Here is a 16,764-nt window from a genome sequence, read left to right on the forward strand (position 1 = left end):
ATGTGGAAAAGTCAAAAGGCGATAGGTGAGAGTTCACTGCTTAGCCTCTCATGCTCAGAGCAGTCATGTGCTGCACGAAAGAAAACATCCCCAAATTTGGTGGGGGGAGGGTGGAATCATACTGCCTATGAAAAAAAGTGTATTTTTTTGAAAAGGTTTGTACTGGTGATATCTGTTTAAAAAAAAAAAAAAAAAGCCTCAATGTATTAGTCACCTAGAACTGCCGTAACAAAGTACCACAAACTGGGTGGTTGAAAAATATAGAAATTTATTGTCTCACAGTTCTGAACGCTAGAAGTCTGAAATCAAGGCAGTATGGTGCCCCTTTTTTTCAGAAGCCTGAAGGAAAGAATCCTTCCTTGCCTCCTGGTTTCTGGTGGTTTCTGGTAATCCCTGGCTTACAGCTGAAGCGCTTCAATCGCTGCCTCATTGTCACATGGCACTCTCCTCTCATGTTTCTATCTGCCCTTCTTTTCTTATAAAGACACCAGTCACATTAGATCAGGGCTCACCCTGATGACCTCATCTTAACTTAGATACATCTCCAAAACCCCTATTTCTAAATAAGATCACACTCACAAGTACTGGGGGGTTAGGACTTCAACAGCTTTTGAAAAATACAATTCAACCCATAATAGCATGTGAAAGTGCCTGTGCCGGAGCTGTGGGGATTGACCCGACACAAATCCTGCCATCTGGGAACTCAGGGCTCATGGACGAGTCTTTCCTACTGTGGAGGAAAACAATCAGGTATCAGAACAGGAAGCCATGGCTGTATTCAGTTAAGCCCCTGTTTTTCAAAGTGTGGTCCTGGACCAGCAGCATCCCCTGGGAACTTTTAGAAATGTAAATCCTCAGGCCCCATCCCAGACCAGCTGAATCAGAAACTGGGATGAGGTCCAGGAAATGGCTTTAATGAGCCCTCTAGGTGATTCTGATGCACGCTTACGTTTGAGAACCTCTGATCTAGGCCAATCTCCCATTGAACAGATGGGAAAACTGAGCTCCATACCACATTACTGCTCACTTACAAGCCAAGCAGGCCCTTGATGTGCATCACCTCATTTCGTTCTCATTTGTGCTTACCCAATGAACAGACACTGTTGCTCACCCCAGTTCACAGATAAGAGAACAGAGGCTTGGAGGGTGAGTAAAATTCCAAAGTCTCACAGCTATTAAGAGGTGGTGTAGGGATTAGAAATAAACACTCCAACAGATCTGGCGAGTTACCCATCATTATTTGTGCCAACTGGTGGAGACTGTATTATTGAGCTCCCAGGAAGTTTGGGGCTAGCTTTGCCCTAAAAGAGCTTATAATCTATGGGAAACCAGCCAGGAAGAATCAGTCACAACCCAGGACACTCTCCCAGGCCTTGGCCACTAACCCTCCCTGCCTGCCTTTGCCCATCCTAGCCTTTCTCACCCTGGTTCTCATTGGCCAGTCATTTGCCCCTCTTCCCCACTCCTCCCCTGAGACAGCTGTGGGTCTAATAAAGTCCACAGTTGTATCACCCATGCCTGGCCCAGCACTTGGCATCTAATAAGTGTTGAACAAATGCTTGTTGAATGAAAGAATACATTTATGAAATTACTTTCACCATGCTTTCTACATTTTTAAATGCTTTACTGGCAGTTTATCCCAGGGAAATTATCAGATACACACAAAGATGTATAAATAAGGATGTTCACTGCAGTGCTATTTACAATAGTAAAAGCTGGAAATAACACATACACTAAAGCATTGTGCAGTTATTAAGTGTCAAGTTCTCCAAGGCTGACCAAACAAGAAAATGCTAACAATAGGGCATTAGGTGGGGGAAAAACAAAAACAAAACTGTTCACAAAGCTATACATCTGATTCCAATTGTTTTTTAAGTACTACTAATACATATCAAAAGAGCCGGGAAGGATGGTCACTAAAATGTTAACAGTACTGGTTCTTGAATCACATGACCAGTTGTTTAAATTTTCTTCTATATGCTTTTCTGATTCTTCCAAATTTTCTGCAATGAATAGTTGCTACTACTATAATTGGAAAAGGAATTTTGGGGGTTTTAAATACTCCCAACAAAGTAAGGAAAGGGGAAAGAACAGAGGTCTAGGGTCTGAGGAGTGCATCCTTGGTGCCAGGTACTCAAGGCATCACCCTACCTGACCATACTATTAGCCCTCTAGACTCTCTATTCCTGTCTTACAGATGAGAAAACAGACTCAGAGAAGTGAAGCAACTTGTCCCAGGTCACACAGCCAGTGATACTGGAAGCCAAGTCTAGATCTGTCTGAGTCCACAGCCTAGGCTCATTCCATTCCACTGCATGCACACATCCCCATACATACTTGGAATGGAAATGTTTTTTAAAAATACAAGAAACTGTAATTCTGATCTTACAATCTCCAGGCCACAGGGCTTCTAGCCTGCCCTGTTGGTCCTGTGCATAATATACTATGAAGAGCAGACATGATTCTGCCTGTTGGTACAGCATTGGACATCTGTTTTCTCAAGCAATGCTCACAGTGATGCCCATGACCTGACAGGGTAGGCATGAGCCTCTCATCACCTAATAGAGCAAAGACACTGTACCTTCAAGAGGGAAAGTGAGATCAGGTCGAAGTTGTTTGATGAATGAGGTATGGCTATGCAAGCTGCTCCTACCCTCCTCCCAAGCCCTTCATCATAGCCCTCAAATATCCCCATGCTCTCCCTCCTCCAGAAAAAGCAAAATCCAGGAGCCACTGACTCCAGTGAGACCAAAGAATAAACTCCAGAGCAGTGAAATCAATTCAGCTTTAAAGACAGCACGTAATTGAGACAGGAGGCGCCTGAATGAGGGCACAGGCTTTACCAAGTTGACCTGAATGGGCTGCCGGGACAACTGGGGCTTCACCTGAGACAGGCAGACTCCATCGGCTCCTCTCATCTTCCTGAGTTCCCAGCACTCCAGCACTGGAAGGAAATTTTTGAAGTCAGGCTGCAGGAAGAAAAGAATTGGATCAACCTCTATTTGGTTGTTAAAGCAGTAACACATTTGACTCTTGAACAACACATAGGTTAGTGATGCCACCACCACACACACACCCATGAGGTCAAAATTCCACATATAACTTTTGACTCCCCTAATAGCCTACGATAACATAGTCTATTAACACATATTTTGTATATGTATCATATACTGTATTCTTACCATCAAGTAAGCTAGAAAAAAGAAAATGTTACTTAAGAAAATCATAAGAGAAAATACATTTACAGTGCTGAATATTTTTATTGAAAAAAACATCTGTGTATAAGTGGACCTGCACAGTTCAAAGCCATGTTGTTCAAGAGTCAACTGTTAACACTTTAATTCTTTCAAAAGGAGTACGCAGCATAGGGTGTCCCTGCCACCTCTATTCCTTCCCCTCCCTCTCCCTTCTGGTCTCCCAGTCTTCTCCTGGGAGGCAAATATTCTCCCTAGCTTCTCTTAACTCCTTCCAGAGTCTTGTATATATATGCAAAGCATATATACACAAATGACAATCAAATTTAAAATCCACTTCCTCCCCCTCCCCGTGATTTTAAACATGTTGAATAAGGGACTCGGCAGCCTTGGGTTTTCATGCTTGCTTTGTCACTTGCCATGCACCATAACTAAACTTCTCTGAACCTTGCTCTCCTCATCTGTAAAATGGGGTAAAAATCCCCCCAGGGTTGCTGTATACATGAAACTGGATACAAAACTATACAAATAATTCCAATTCTATTTTTTTAATACTATAAATAAATATGGAAAAGGCAAAGGTCACTATGAGGGGGAAGTGGGCAATGAAGTAGACACATTTGGGCCCACCTCCGAGGGTGCTGCAGCTCCCCCCAGGAGAAGGGTGGCAGGCTCCTCTGCAAGATAAACAGAGGCTGCAGGCCTTGTGGAAGCAAGCCTTCATCTTCTTGGTCCCAAGATGACATTTCTGGCTTGGAGACCTAGGGCCTTGTCAATGTTGCATTCTCTGTCACTTGCTGGTCTTGGAGCCACCCCTTGCATTTCTATCATGAGTCCCCTGTCCACACCTGAGGGTCAGATTTATATTAAGGGTCCCTTCCAGCTCCTGGGTCAGAGAAGGATATCTAGGCAGGGCTGAGAAATCACTGACTTACCTTGAAAGTTGTCAGTTAATCTCCACAACTCTTCCTGGAGGACTGGGGTTCAGAGCCTAGGAGAGGGAAACCGATTAAGACAGCCACAGAGATGTACGGGAGTCAGGCAGACAGAATGGCAGAATCCTTCACAAGGTCAGCCAAGAGCAGGGCCTGAAATAGTCTCCTCTGGTCCAGGTCAGACCAGCAGACATTGTACAAATGGCACTTTAACTCCTGTTGGGTACAGGCCCCTTTGTGGGATCATTTCCTGTCCTCCCATCCACCCATCTGTTTGTCTGGCCTGCAGAGGCCCAGCCAGAGACTAGCCCTAGCTTTGGCACAAGGCCACATCCTAAGATAAATCAGATTGGGCTGGTGAGAGCCAGTGGGTGGAATACAAAGGATGTACCAGGTGGAGGGCACAGCAAGGACCAGGCCTAGAGGGAGGGAAATGTTGGGCCCAGGCCGGCGATAAGGTTGAGTGCAGGGTGAGGAGCCTGAGCTCCCAGCATGTGTGCTGAAAGTCATGGGGAGGCAAGGAAAGGAGGGACAAACAGCAGGCTGCACAGGAACAGGCAAAGAGTCCTGGATAGAAGGAAGAAACAATGGAGCGAATGAGAGGATGGGAGGCAAGGCCTCAGACTCGGTTCCACAGGTAAGCCAGCTGGCATCTATGGATCTGTCTTCATGCCACTGGTTAGTGCCAAAACTTCAGACTCTCCCTTTAAGGCTCTGGCTTTTCCTGGACCAAGGGTTTGGACTGCCAGTCCTGCCCTTGCCCTCCCCCAAGGCCCCTAGACCCCCCCACTCCCCGCACCCACAGGACCCACTAGCCCCCAGCCCCAGGAGAAGTGGTAAAGAGCATAGTGTCTGGAGTGACACGAGCTGGGAGTGAATCCCTTCCTAGCTGACTAGATGACCTGGGGCAAGTCACTTCACCTCTCTAGGCCTCAGTCCCCTACTCTGAAAAAGGGCTAATGGAAGTGCCACCCAATGTTGCAGGGAAGCTGAGAGGGCTGGAGAACAGGAAGGACCCAAAGCTTGACCCAGAACCTGCCACAATGTCTGGCAAACAGGAGAAGCTCCAGTTCTGGACACAATGGTCAGTGCAATTTGCAGTTTAAAGGGGACTCCCCAATCCGAGAGGACTCGAGGCCCAGGTCCTCGGTGGTGGGGTTTACTGCTCAGGGCCAGCCAAGCCTGGGGAGGGCAGGGAATGTGGGGAGAAACGGGGGTGTCCCTCAGCACGAGCGGTTTCTCCCCTCCCAGAGCCTGTACACGTGCTGGAGAAAAGGAGGGAGAATCATCAGGCCGTGGAGTGGGGGAAGCGGTTTGCGTCCCCCTAGCCCCGCATCTCGACTGGGGGCGCAACTGGCCTGCGGGGCGGGGGTGGTGCAGGGCCGGCCTCTCGCCTGGGGGGGGGGGGGGGCGGGTCTCCGGGAACTGCTCCGCCCGCCACCGCTTTAAGAGGCTGCTCCGCAGCAGCGAGCGGGGCCCGAGCCGCAGCCTGAGCCAGCGGAACGGAGCCCAGCCGGCAGGTGCGCGACTGCAGGGACGGCAGCGGCATGACCGGCCACCACGGCTGGGGCTACGGCCAGAACGACGGTAGGCGCACACCCTGGCTGGCCCGGATCCGCTGCGACTCACCCCCTGACCCTCGCGCCCGGCCGGGCTTCCCGGACCCGCAAATCCCCCACCCTCCTGGCCAGACCGGGACCCCCTCCCATCCAGCCCAGCCCGAGCCCGAGCCCTGGCTCCCCGGCGCCTGGCGCAAAGTCCGCGCTGCGCCCCAGCCGGTACAGCCGCCAGCTGCGCTGTGCCGCCTCCTCCGCGCAGCCCCCGACCGCCGCACTCCCTCGGACCCGGGCCCGGGTACACACTCGCTCTTCCCTCGCGGGCGCTGGGGGTGAAGGTGGCCCAGAGCGGCGGGGGCGGTCGCGGCGGAGCACTGCGCGCCGGTGCCGGATGCTGAGTGCGCACGTCGTGTGTGCAGGATCCTCCCCGGAGCCGGGCTCCGCTCGGGCAAGGGCGCAGTGTCCCCGGGACAGTTTCCCTGAGGGATGTTCGCGCTTACCTGTTGGCAGGTGCATGAGGAAATGGGTCACTTGGGTGCGCACGATGTGTCTGGGTGTCTACAGGGATCAGGGTGTCTGAACGCGTCCTGGCGTGAGGCGTGGCCCACACCATCCTCCTGGTCTGATCTGGAAAATAGCTCCTCGATTCTGCCTCAGTTTCCTTAGGATACAGAGGAAGAGGGCAGAGGCAGAAAGTGAAAGCCAGACTGCTTGACAGTGGGTCTGGGGCAGGTCAGTTCCTTTGTGGGCTGTTTCTCACCAAGCTGGGGTGGGGGTAGGGTGGAGGTAAGGGTTTCCCCTTTTCTAGGAGGTGAACAATGAGGACCCAAGATCCAAGCTGCCAGGCAGGGCAAGTGGGGGTGGGGAAAAGGGGGAGTGGAAACGGGAGGAACACTCCCTATCCCCACTTCTCTGGAGAGAGACAGTCACTCTTGGGGGGTGTCCTGGGCTACAGTCTGGGGGTCAGGAGGTTGCAATGGGCCAGAGGGAGTTAGAGAGATGCTGTGGTATATCTGGCCCCGTCTGGGACCCCAAGGACACAGGAGCATCTTTTGGAGGGTAGAACTCCAGATCTGGGCATGCAAAAGCTAGAAAGAGACATTCAGGAAAAGGCAACAGAGACCAGCAGAGATGGAGAGAGGGGCAGAAAAGGGCAAGTTGACAACCCATAGAAGATCATCTTTCCCCCCAGTACCTGATCCAAGCCAGCTTCTGTGTGCTCCCCCAGAGTCAGAGTCCCCTAACTCCAGCCTTCTTGCTAGTCCTGAGCACCAGCTCTGAGCACCCAGTATCCTATAGACCTGCCCAATGGCCAGCCACCCTCAGACTGCTTGTTGCCCCTCACCCAGCCAGACCTGGGTGGTCCAGTCTAGGGGCACTGAGGGAGAGGACAAAGGATAGAGGTGCCAGCAGGCGGCATACTCACAAGACTTCTAAAATAACCCAGTGAGTCTGGGCCACGATTCTGAGTCATCTACTGGGGACACAGCTCTGTCGGCACCTGCTGCTATTTTCTCAGGAAAACTTAAGAAGCCAAAAAACAGGGAGAAGCACCAGCCGCCAATAGCTCTAAAAATAGGCTACATCTCAGGATGTTCCCCAGGGAGATGCCTGCAGATGGAGCCTCTGGGAAGCAGGTGGTGGGTGCCCGTGGGTGTGCATGCAGGTGTGTGTGTGTGTACCAGCATGTGTTTTGCTGTAGTCCCTTAGTGCAGATCTGGGTTTGCAACAGGGGTCCCTGTGTAAGGGTGCATATGTGTGTGTCAGATATAGTTGGCTGGGTACGTGTGTGTTTGTGCACATGTGTTGCTGGGCCTGTCTCCTCAGGGCTCAGTGAGCTCTGGTCACTGTGCACATGCGTGCATACATTAAGATCTCTGTGGATCTGTAGGCACATCCCTGGGGAGGACATCTGGAGGCAGTTCATACACGTGCTGTGTTTATACCAGTGCCCAAGTGTAAGTGTGCACATGCCTGAATGGTCTTCAGTCCCCTCATCTGGGAAATGAGGACCATGCTGGTTTCTACTGCACAAGGTAGCTGTGAGGAACAAATGCATGTCACACAGCCAAAGCCAGGATGCTGGGAGCTTTTATTATTATTATCACAAACAACATGAACATTACCAAGGTGCAAGAAGAGGCCAGATACCTGGTGGGGTCAGGTCAGGGACTTCAGATGCCTGGGCAGGCTGTCCCTCTGAGCATGTACTAGATGTTAGGGAGGACTCATTGCCCAGAACCACCCTTGAGCCTATGGCTGTATCGTGCTCTCTTCCACGCATTACCTCTCTGGGCCTCCTATCAGCTCTGGGTGGGGAGTTTTAATGAGGTCATTTTGAAGACAAGGAAATGGAGGGTAAATGGCAGAGCTGGGATTGGAGCTCCAGACTGCACAGCTCCCAAGCAGGGGCTAAGGTCTGAAAGCATACCAGGGAGGCCATACCTAGAGATCTGGGCTGGCCTGAGTCCTTGCCCTCTCCCAACCCGCAGGCCCCTCGCAGTGGCACAAGCTGTATCCCATTGCCCAGGGAGATCGCCAATCACCAATCAATATCATATCCAGACAGGCTGTGTATTCACCCAGCCTGAAGCCACTGGAGCTTTCCTATGAGGCCTGCACATCCCTCAGTATTGCCAACAATGGCCACTCTGTCCAGGTGGACTTCAATGATAGCGATGATCGATCTGGTAAGTGGCCCTGACAGACCCTGGCACCCCTCCACCTGGGGAACTAAGCCTGTCTGGGGCAGGCTAAGGAGGGCAACATGCTATGGTGGGGAAAGAAAACCTCCTCTCATCAGCTATAAAGCCATGGCCTGAGCCTCGGTGTCCTTAGGCATAAAGTGAGAGTAATAGGACCTTATTTTGTTCCCTAGGATCATAGAGAGAAAAAATGAAAACCTGGCGCGATGTTTGTAGTGCTGGCATACAGCAGATGCTCACAAGCTCAAGAAATGCTACTTCCCTTCCTTCCCTTCTGTGTAGTGCTTTAGGTCAGGTTTGTTTTCACTTTACTCTCTGCCCCATCACTGACTGTCGGTGTGGCCTAAGGCCAAACCCTCCTCTCTGTGTGATCTGGCCAAGCCCAGCAGAGAGAGAAAAGGGAGCTAAAATGTTCTGGGTGCCAGGCCCCTTGCTAAAGTCATAGGCAGCTCTTTTATTCCTCTCAAGAACCTACCTCTAAGATGGACAAGTAGATGCCCTGGCCAGGTGGCTCATTTGGTTGGAGCATAGTCCCATACACTTAAAGGTTGTGGGTTTGATCCCCAGTCAAGGCGCGTATTGGGGGCATCAGTGTTTCTCTCTCATATCGATGTTTCTCTCTCTCTCTTCCCCTCCCTCTCTCTCTAAAAATCAATAAAAACATATCCTTGGGTGAGGATTTTAAAAAAAGATAGGCAAATAGAGACTCAATGAGCCAGGGAGGGCCCAAACCAGCCTGGTCCGACTCCAAAGGTTTTCTTTCCAGCCCACGTACAACCTCAAGATCCCAACTATCTTGGGACTAAGAGAGGCCAGCAGGAACTTGTGGCACTCTTTCCAAGGTCTCTTTGCCCTGGGATTAAAGTTCAGGTTCTTTCATGATAAATTCCTAGGCAGAGGCCTCAGGAGTGCTCCTCATTGAAGGGATTGTGTCCTTATGATAAGATCTGCGAGGGGTGGAGTGGGGCAAGGAGGAAACTTGCTGGAGTTTCTTGTGTAAGGAAGTGACAGGAACTCTGCCTACCCTGCCCCCCCACCCCACGCACACACATAATAAAAACACTCAAGGGAACTTAAGTTCCAAATAAAAAAATCAAAGGGCAGAGAAGAGGAGGGAAGCCAGATAAGAGCAATTTTAGTTGCTTAACCCTGAGTTCCCTGGTAGGCTAGGAAAAAAGGGAAAGAGTATCAGAAGGGAGCAAATCCAGCAGATCCTCAGAAGAGAGACATAGCATTTCCTGGTACTGAATTCTAATGAAAGCCTCTTACCCAGAGCTTTGGGGAGGGAGATGGGGCTCTTGATGACTGACCCTAGATTAGGTTTATGAAGGAGCAGTTTTCATACGGCTGTACCTTCTAAACAGAGGGCACTGAGGGTTCAATTCAGACATCAGTAGCTCAGTGAAGGCCACTATATGAGGTAGAGGTGGAAGATCCAAGGGGGCATGCCTCTGAACACTGACCCAGGGGCTTACTTTCAGGTCCATCTGGGGTTCCCTTCCCTACCAGAATGCCCAGGCCTGAGGGGGCAGGGAGCCAGTGGAAAGAAAGTGGGCTTGGCAACAAGCTAGTTGGAGCTCTGCCACTTACCAGCTGTGTGACCTTGGGCAGGATACCTGCTTTTCTGAGCCTTAGTCTCACATCTACCCAATAAATTTAACAATGTGTCCTCCTCAAGGTCTCTGTGGGGGTTGACATGTCCAGAGTGCAGAACACATAGGAAGTGCACAGTGAATGGTAGTGTGTTCTATGGTCAGGACGAAGGGAGGAGGCCAAGGGAGCCAAGTTCAAAGGGTTAAAGAAGGAGTTCGCTCTCTGAGAGACCACATTCTGGGATCCCAGGTAAGACATGCTCAGGAAGGTGAGTCCCCACAGGCCATATCAGGGAGCTCAGCCTGCAGGCCCTGCTCCTCAGATAAGGCAGGACAGACAACAAGGAGGGTTATGCCTCTGGACTGTCCTGTTCTGTTCCTCCTCCTCAAGGGGCCCACAGGGCACAAGGCCCTGGCCTGGTCACCCATCCTGAAGAGGTCTAGTGGAACTCTGAGCCCAGGGCTGTCACCTGATCCAGGGGCTCACATTCAGGCCTGGCTGGAGCTCTCTCCACTGTCAGATCCCTTTCAGCTAGAAATTCAATCAGCCTCAGGAGGCCTTAGGCGTGGCCCCAGCTCACCAGATATCAGGGTGGGAAAGTCATAAAACCAGCACAAGTAGGGCCCACCAAAGAATCCAGGGGAGCATTGGAGGTACCTGGGCCTAGCCACCAGAATGGGGACCCTGAGGAACTGGTCTCTGGACAGCACTAGGTCCTGGGGAGGCAGCATGGTCTGGTGATTAGGGGCTTGGGCTCTGGACTTACAAAGGAAATTCAGGCTTATATCTTAGCTCAGTGCCTTGCTGTGTGACCTTGGACAAATGCCTTTCCCTCTCTGTGCCTTGGTTTCCTTCTTTATAAAATAGAGATAATAAATTCTGTCTCTCATGAACTACTATGAGGATTAAACAAAATAATCCTTCTGACCCAACCCTGGGTCAGAGTTCCAGATATGAGGGGCCTATTGTTAGTGATAATGGTGGGGAGGCAGCTTAGAGGCTAGGTTCCAGCTTCTGTGCAAAATTGGGCAGGAATGGGAATGGTGGAGAGATGTATTCTGTCAGTACCAGACTCCCTGCCACCTACAAGCTGTCAGGATTTCTGCCCTGGCACAACTAAGGGCCCAAGGAACAGAGTGGGGACTGACCCAAGACCAGTTAGCCCAGCCAATTTTCCAAATGAAAGATGTATCCCCACCCAGCCAGTGTTGCTCAGTGGTTGAGCAACAACCCAGGCACCAAGAAGTCACTGGTTTGATTCCCAGTCACGGCACATGCCCCAGTTGTGGGCTCATTGCCCAGTACAAGGCAGCCAATTGATGTTTCTCTCTCTCCCTCTCCCTTCCTATCTCTCTAAAATCAATAAAAACATATTTTTAAAACAGAAAAGAAAAATATATCCCCCTCCTGGGCACTGCTCTCACCTTGGCAATAGCGCCTGCCTGGGGTACAGGCTCTCTCACACCAATTGCTACATGTCCCACTTCTACCCACAGTGGTGACTGGGGGCCCCCTGGATGGGCCCTACCGGCTCAAGCAGTTCCATTTCCATTGGGGCAAGATGCACAACGTGGGCTCAGAGCACATGGTAGACGGCAAATCATTCCCCTGCGAGGTAAGGGCCCTCCTCAGTCGGAATCCCTTTACTGCTTGGGGAAGGAGTAGGGGACTGGATAGTCAGGGTTTGGCGGGTGCCTGGTGTTGGGCTCTGGAGAGAGTGAGGAGGGGCACCCAGGGTCTTTGGGAGAGACCTCCTCCACCTACCGCCAGCATGGGATCTCCTAGCTGAACTCTGCTCACTGCTGTGCTGGTTTGTGTGTCCAGAAGGAATTTTCTGAAGGGCAAATCCAGTCCCACCACACCCTTGCTAATAAGCCTTCTAGGATTGAGCTTAGCATTCAAGGCCCTGCATGAACTAGCCTTGCATGGCCTCATCTTCCCCCAGACTGTCCCCACGCTGCACTGCGGGTGGTGAATCCCCTGCCCACACTTGGCTCTTTCATGCCTCCGGGCTTTTGCCCACACCTCCAGGTTTTCTTCCTGGAATACCTTTCCCCCCAGGTTGTATCTGATAACCTCCTAGTTATTCTTTGGACTCAGTGCAGGTGCCTCTTCCTCAGGGAGTGTCACACTGGATGGCCATTGTCTATTTCACGGTTAGTTCATGGAGGGCAGGGCCTGAGCAAGATTCCTCTTTGGTTCAGAAAAGGGTTGGGTCCAGAGCAGGGTGGATGCTATGTGTGCCCTTTGGGGGCTCCCCGGGGCCACTTAGGATGCTAGGCCTGGGAGGTTTGGCAGCCTGTCCCTCCTGCAGAGGGGCCAGGGGTCTGTTGGGAGTGAAGGAAGCCTGGCTCTGAGCTCCCATGGCCCCTGGAGTGCTGAGCACTGTCCTGGCCTGTTGTTAACCCTGTAGCTGCACCTGGTTCATTGGAACGCCAAGAAGTACAGCACCTTTGGGGAGGCGGCCTCAGCACCCGATGGCCTGGCTGTGGTCGGTGTCTTCTTGGAGGTGAGGGGGGTTTACCCAGGGCCAGAAGGGGCATGAAAGGCTTGCTACTGCCCCTAATTCCAGGACACAGTGGTATGGGGCTCACACTACCCTCTCCCTGACAGATTGGGGCTGAACACCCCAGCATGAACCGTCTGACAGACGCGCTCTACATGGTTCGGTTTAAGGTGAGACCAGGGGTCCATGCCTCTGACCCAGAGCAGCCTGGTGGGGAGAGAGGAAGAGGCTACATCACGGAGTGGACCCAGCCACTCTTCCATTCTGGCAGCAAAGCCTCGCTGAGATGAAGGGGGCAGGTCAGCGCCTGCAGTACCCTGCCCCTGACTCTTCTTCACCAGGGCCAGTGGCTCCATGGAGTGCCCAGCATGTGATCTTGGTGGGTATAGGATTGATAAGATACTTGTCACATTCGTTAATGGTTGTCCGGCAGACAGCACCACTAAGGGCTGCTGAAGAGAAGGGAGAAGACGTCATGGCCAAAGAGCTCCTGGAGCTGCAGCTTTTATAGACAAGCAAATGGGTGGACATAGCCTGGCCCCAGCTTGGAGATGGCATCTGGGATCACAGACATTTGCCCACTATTTGCATCAATGAGCCAAGGAGAAGCCTAGATCCCCCTGACAGAAATGGGTAGGGAGGCTGCTGATCTGGTGCTGGTGGGAGGACTCTGCTGATTTCTGGGTTCCCCTACCCTGTCGCAGGGCACCAGGGCCCAGTTCAGCTGCTTCCAGGTCAAGTGCCTCCTGCCTGCCAGCCGGCACTACTGGACCTACCCAGGGTCCCTGACAACGCCCCCACTGAACGAGAGCGTCACCTGGATTGTGCTCCGAGAGCCCATCAGCATCTCTGAAAGGCAGGTAAGTCCTCCGGGTGGAGCATCAGGTGGAAGGATGCAGCATCCAGGGTCCCTCCCAGCAGTGTGCCTCTCCCAATCAGCAACCCACAGCCAGGGGTCCCACCACCGAGCTCCCATCTTGTGCTAATAATCTTTTAGATTCTTAGAGGGACGTTAGCTTGATTGGTAGTCATTAGGACCTAGACACGGTCTTGGAGGGGAGATCCCTGGCTCCTGGGATCACACCTGCTGTGTTAGAATCTGAATGCTGCGTTTGCTGATAAGTCTTAGCTAGACTGGATAAGAACTGCAAGTAGGTGGAGCAGGGTCTAGATTCAGAGGCCCTTTAGTGAGTAAATAGCTGAGGCTGGGGTCCCAAAGAGAGAATGAGTGGGGAGAATTGGGGACAAACCCTAGGGGAGGAGGAGGGAGGAGGGGCAGAGCTGACTGGGCAGGGTATACCAGATGATGTGTCCGGGGTCAGAGGGGACCACAGCACCCCATTCGGCCCTGAGTTTCTCTTCTGCCTTCTCAAGATGGAGAAGTTTCGGAGCCTGTTTTCCACCTCAGAGGACGATGAGAGGATCCACATGGTCAACAACTTCCGGCCACCACAGCCACTGATGGGCCGTTTGGTCAAGGCCTCCTTCCGGGCCTGAGCTGCCCCACTGTCCAGCTGGCCACTAGGACACCATCTTCCCAAGGGCTTCCACGTCAGCAGACACCAAACCATCTGAGGCTTCCCGCCTGGGGGTGCTGTGGGCATCCCCCTTCTGGCTTGCTTCTTAGCCACCCTACAGGCTTCTTGATGGAATTCCCAAGTCAGGGGACACCCCTCAGCTGCCCTGGGGACAGGAAGGACAGGAGCTGAGCATGCTCCAAGCCTAGGGCTGCCTCTGCCCTCCAAGATCCAAAGGTCCCCGGGAATGTCCTCTCGTGTTCTTCCCCACTGGCAGTGGCAGCAGCCCCACCCTGAGCTCACACTGTGATGGACGAGACCGAGCTCTCTGGGGCAGGAAGCTGACATTGCCGCAAAGACTGAAGCAATAATTAGAGATGGGCAGAGCTGCCCTCTCGGCATTACCTCTTCTGCAGGCCTCCGCCATGCACGCACCTCACTGCCAGGCCATTAAAAAAAAGCCTGCTGGAGGTGACAAGGCCTTCTCCCTCCAGCCCCCTGCTGCCATGGGCAGGCACTGGCTACAGCTTATGTAGTATCTCCCCTCGCCCCCACCCAGCCACCAAAGCTACCTACATGACAATCCATCCATGCAATGATTAATAAATTCATTCATCCATGCAACAAATACCCCTCGAGTGCCTGTGCTATGTCAAGTTCTGTTCTAGGCATTGAGAAGGCAATGGTGGTGAGTCAAGTACAGGACGTCCGAAGGGACATGGGTCCTGAGTAGATAAGAGTTATAGGGCGGACAGGAGCTGTGGGGTCAGGGAAAACGGGGAGCCTACCTCATCTGGTGAAAAAATTAAATCCCAAAGCAGAGAGCAGGAAATAATATGTTTGATGCTGAGGGAAGAGCCGGTGTGCAAGCTCAGAGGTGAGAGAGCCCAGAGTGTTTGTGGGACTGAAAGGACCGGTGGGGTTGGAGCTCTGGGGGGAGGGCCTGGGTCCCTTTCCCATGGCTGCTGGGGAGTCATAAAGGGCCTGGGGTAGAGGAGGGGCAGAGCCAGGTGTGCAAAAGGGGAAGATCCCTGTGGAATGTGGATGCATGCGCAGAAATGGCATCAGGGAGTAGGTGGTGGCCAGTGGGGCAGGCATTGTGGGAAAGGCATGGGGACACAGGGACCCTAGTGTCAGCGGGGCTCCCAGGAGTCCCTCAAGTTTTCAGGAAGGGGCTCCTCCTCCTCCTCTCTCAGTGCCTGCTCTGAGTGACAAGCCAGTGGCTGCTCTGGGCACTGCCCCATCTCTCCAGTTACCCAGGCCTCCTGGGTGCTTGCTGCTGCTGCTGCTGCTGTTTCTGAGTGTTCAGGAGTACAGTTAGTACCTTTCCCTCATCAGGAGAGCCTTCTGTATCAAAAAGACCCCTGTGCCAAATAGCTCCCTGTCATGGAGCCTGAAATCCTGTCATTTGAGCTTCAGTGCTCAGTTAAGACAAGGTCCCCTGATGCAATGCAAGTGCCCATGGAAGGGGCACCCACCTTATGGGGGATGATTTTGTCACTTTCTTTTCAGTCTGCTATGACTCCTTCTCTTTGCCTCAGTTTCTCCATCTATAAAATGGATCTGTGGGAGGCTCGAGAGGCCAAAGGTAGGACTTGAGGCGGGAGAGAAAGCAGATTTCCCAGAAGCAGTCAGACTGTGACCGAGCTGAGGACAGACAGCTCTGGATGTGGGTCACCTCAGGTGTCACCTAAAGTGAAAGGGGCCAAAACTGGCAGGCACAGATAACTGGAAGAGCTTCCTGACCCCCAGACCTTTGCCCATCGATGTGACAGGAGAATAACTGGGCTGAATTTCCTACCAGTCCAATGTAACGGGGTCTCAGAGCTGGATTTAACTGATTTACAGAAAATAAAATAAAGACGTTCCATGTGTTTCATGTAACCAAGCCCATGAACTATGACCTACACACAACAGGGACTTCTGTACTTTAGGAGTCACTGCTTGGAAATGCTGTCTCTCCTTGGAGAGCAGAGCTCTAACAGTATCATTTCCGGCAGATGCAGGTGAGCTGAAAAATACATTTTGGGGACATCCAAACGTTTGAACCCTGGCCCAGCGCTAAATCCAGAACCTGTGGTTGCTGGACGAAGAAGAGGGGACCAGGAGGAGAGTTCCCACCCTGTGTGGCTTGCTAGGTACAAGGTTGTTCACAGGGGTCCTTTGACCCCAGGTTGGGGTGGAAGGCTGAGTACCACCCAAGCTGCTTTAACTGGCGCCAGTGGTGGCTCCAGCAACTCCTGGGGGCTAAAGTCAGGGCAGCAGCAACCAGCTCTCCAGTCTTTGGGGCACCTGTGTCCATCCCAGTGCCCCCTGAAGTCAGAGGTCATGCTGAGGAAAGAAACTCAGGTGTCTGGCAGCAGTCAAGAGCTGACCAAGCTCAGCCAATTCACTGAGGCCTTGCTGTGAGCTAAGACCCCTCAGCACCTCTGGCACACCAGACCTGCCTGTGGCAGGAAGTGGCAGGCTTCGGCTCCCTTTGCTGCCACTTTTCACACTGACACCCTGGAGAACTGTGGTTGCGGTCATGGGAACAGAGAAACGAATGGCCAACATTTAGGTTTCCACTATCAGACCCAGAGCCCCTCCCCCCGAAACCTTTCTACTTTAGCATAATTTCAGACTTATAGAAAAATTGGGGGGGAAATAACACAATAAATACCCACAGTCTGGTCACCCAGGGCCCCTGTTTTATCACATTTGTTCTCTCTCTTTTCACAAATATACATTTTTGAACTGTTTGAGAATAAGTTGCAGC

At 52.2% G+C, this 16,764-nt stretch overlaps 1 protein-coding gene and 1 long non-coding RNA gene across 4 annotated transcripts; one reads left to right on the forward strand and one right to left on the reverse strand.

Moving 5' to 3' along the window:
* Positions 1 to 1,616: 1,616 nt before the first annotated feature.
* Positions 1,617 to 6,272, reverse strand: LOC308547840. Its single transcript, XR_013997555.1, has 3 exons — positions 6,186 to 6,272; positions 4,130 to 4,185; positions 1,617 to 2,969 (listed from the first exon to the last, which is right to left on the reverse strand). It is a non-coding gene; the product is annotated as an uncharacterized lncRNA (long non-coding RNA).
* CA7 (carbonic anhydrase 7) lies at positions 5,572 to 14,632 on the forward strand. Of its 3 annotated transcripts, XM_081118735.1 has the most exons (9): positions 5,572 to 5,716; positions 6,196 to 6,417; positions 8,178 to 8,375; positions 8,564 to 8,680; positions 11,480 to 11,598; positions 12,397 to 12,492; positions 12,597 to 12,659; positions 13,194 to 13,349; positions 13,864 to 14,632. In XM_081118735.1, the coding sequence occupies exons 4-9, from the start codon at positions 8,581 to 8,583 to the stop codon at positions 13,984 to 13,986; spliced, it is 657 nt and encodes a 218-aa protein (XP_080974861.1). In that variant the 5' UTR covers positions 5,572 to 5,716; positions 6,196 to 6,417; positions 8,178 to 8,375; positions 8,564 to 8,580; the 3' UTR covers positions 13,987 to 14,632. The 3 variants fall into 3 exon arrangements, with proteins under 3 accessions (XP_080974861.1, XP_080974860.1, XP_080974862.1); XM_081118736.1 differs by lacking the exon at positions 6,196 to 6,417 and having other exon boundaries at positions 5,605 to 5,716; positions 13,864 to 14,629; XM_081118734.1 differs by lacking the exons at positions 6,196 to 6,417; positions 8,564 to 8,680 and having other exon boundaries at positions 5,602 to 5,716; positions 13,864 to 14,629.
* Positions 14,633 to 16,764: the final 2,132 nt, after the last annotated feature.

This window comes from Miniopterus schreibersii (assembly GCF_964146895.1).
Source record: "Miniopterus schreibersii genome assembly, chromosome: 18".
Lineage (NCBI taxonomy): Eukaryota > Metazoa > Chordata > Mammalia > Chiroptera > Miniopteridae > Miniopterus > Miniopterus schreibersii.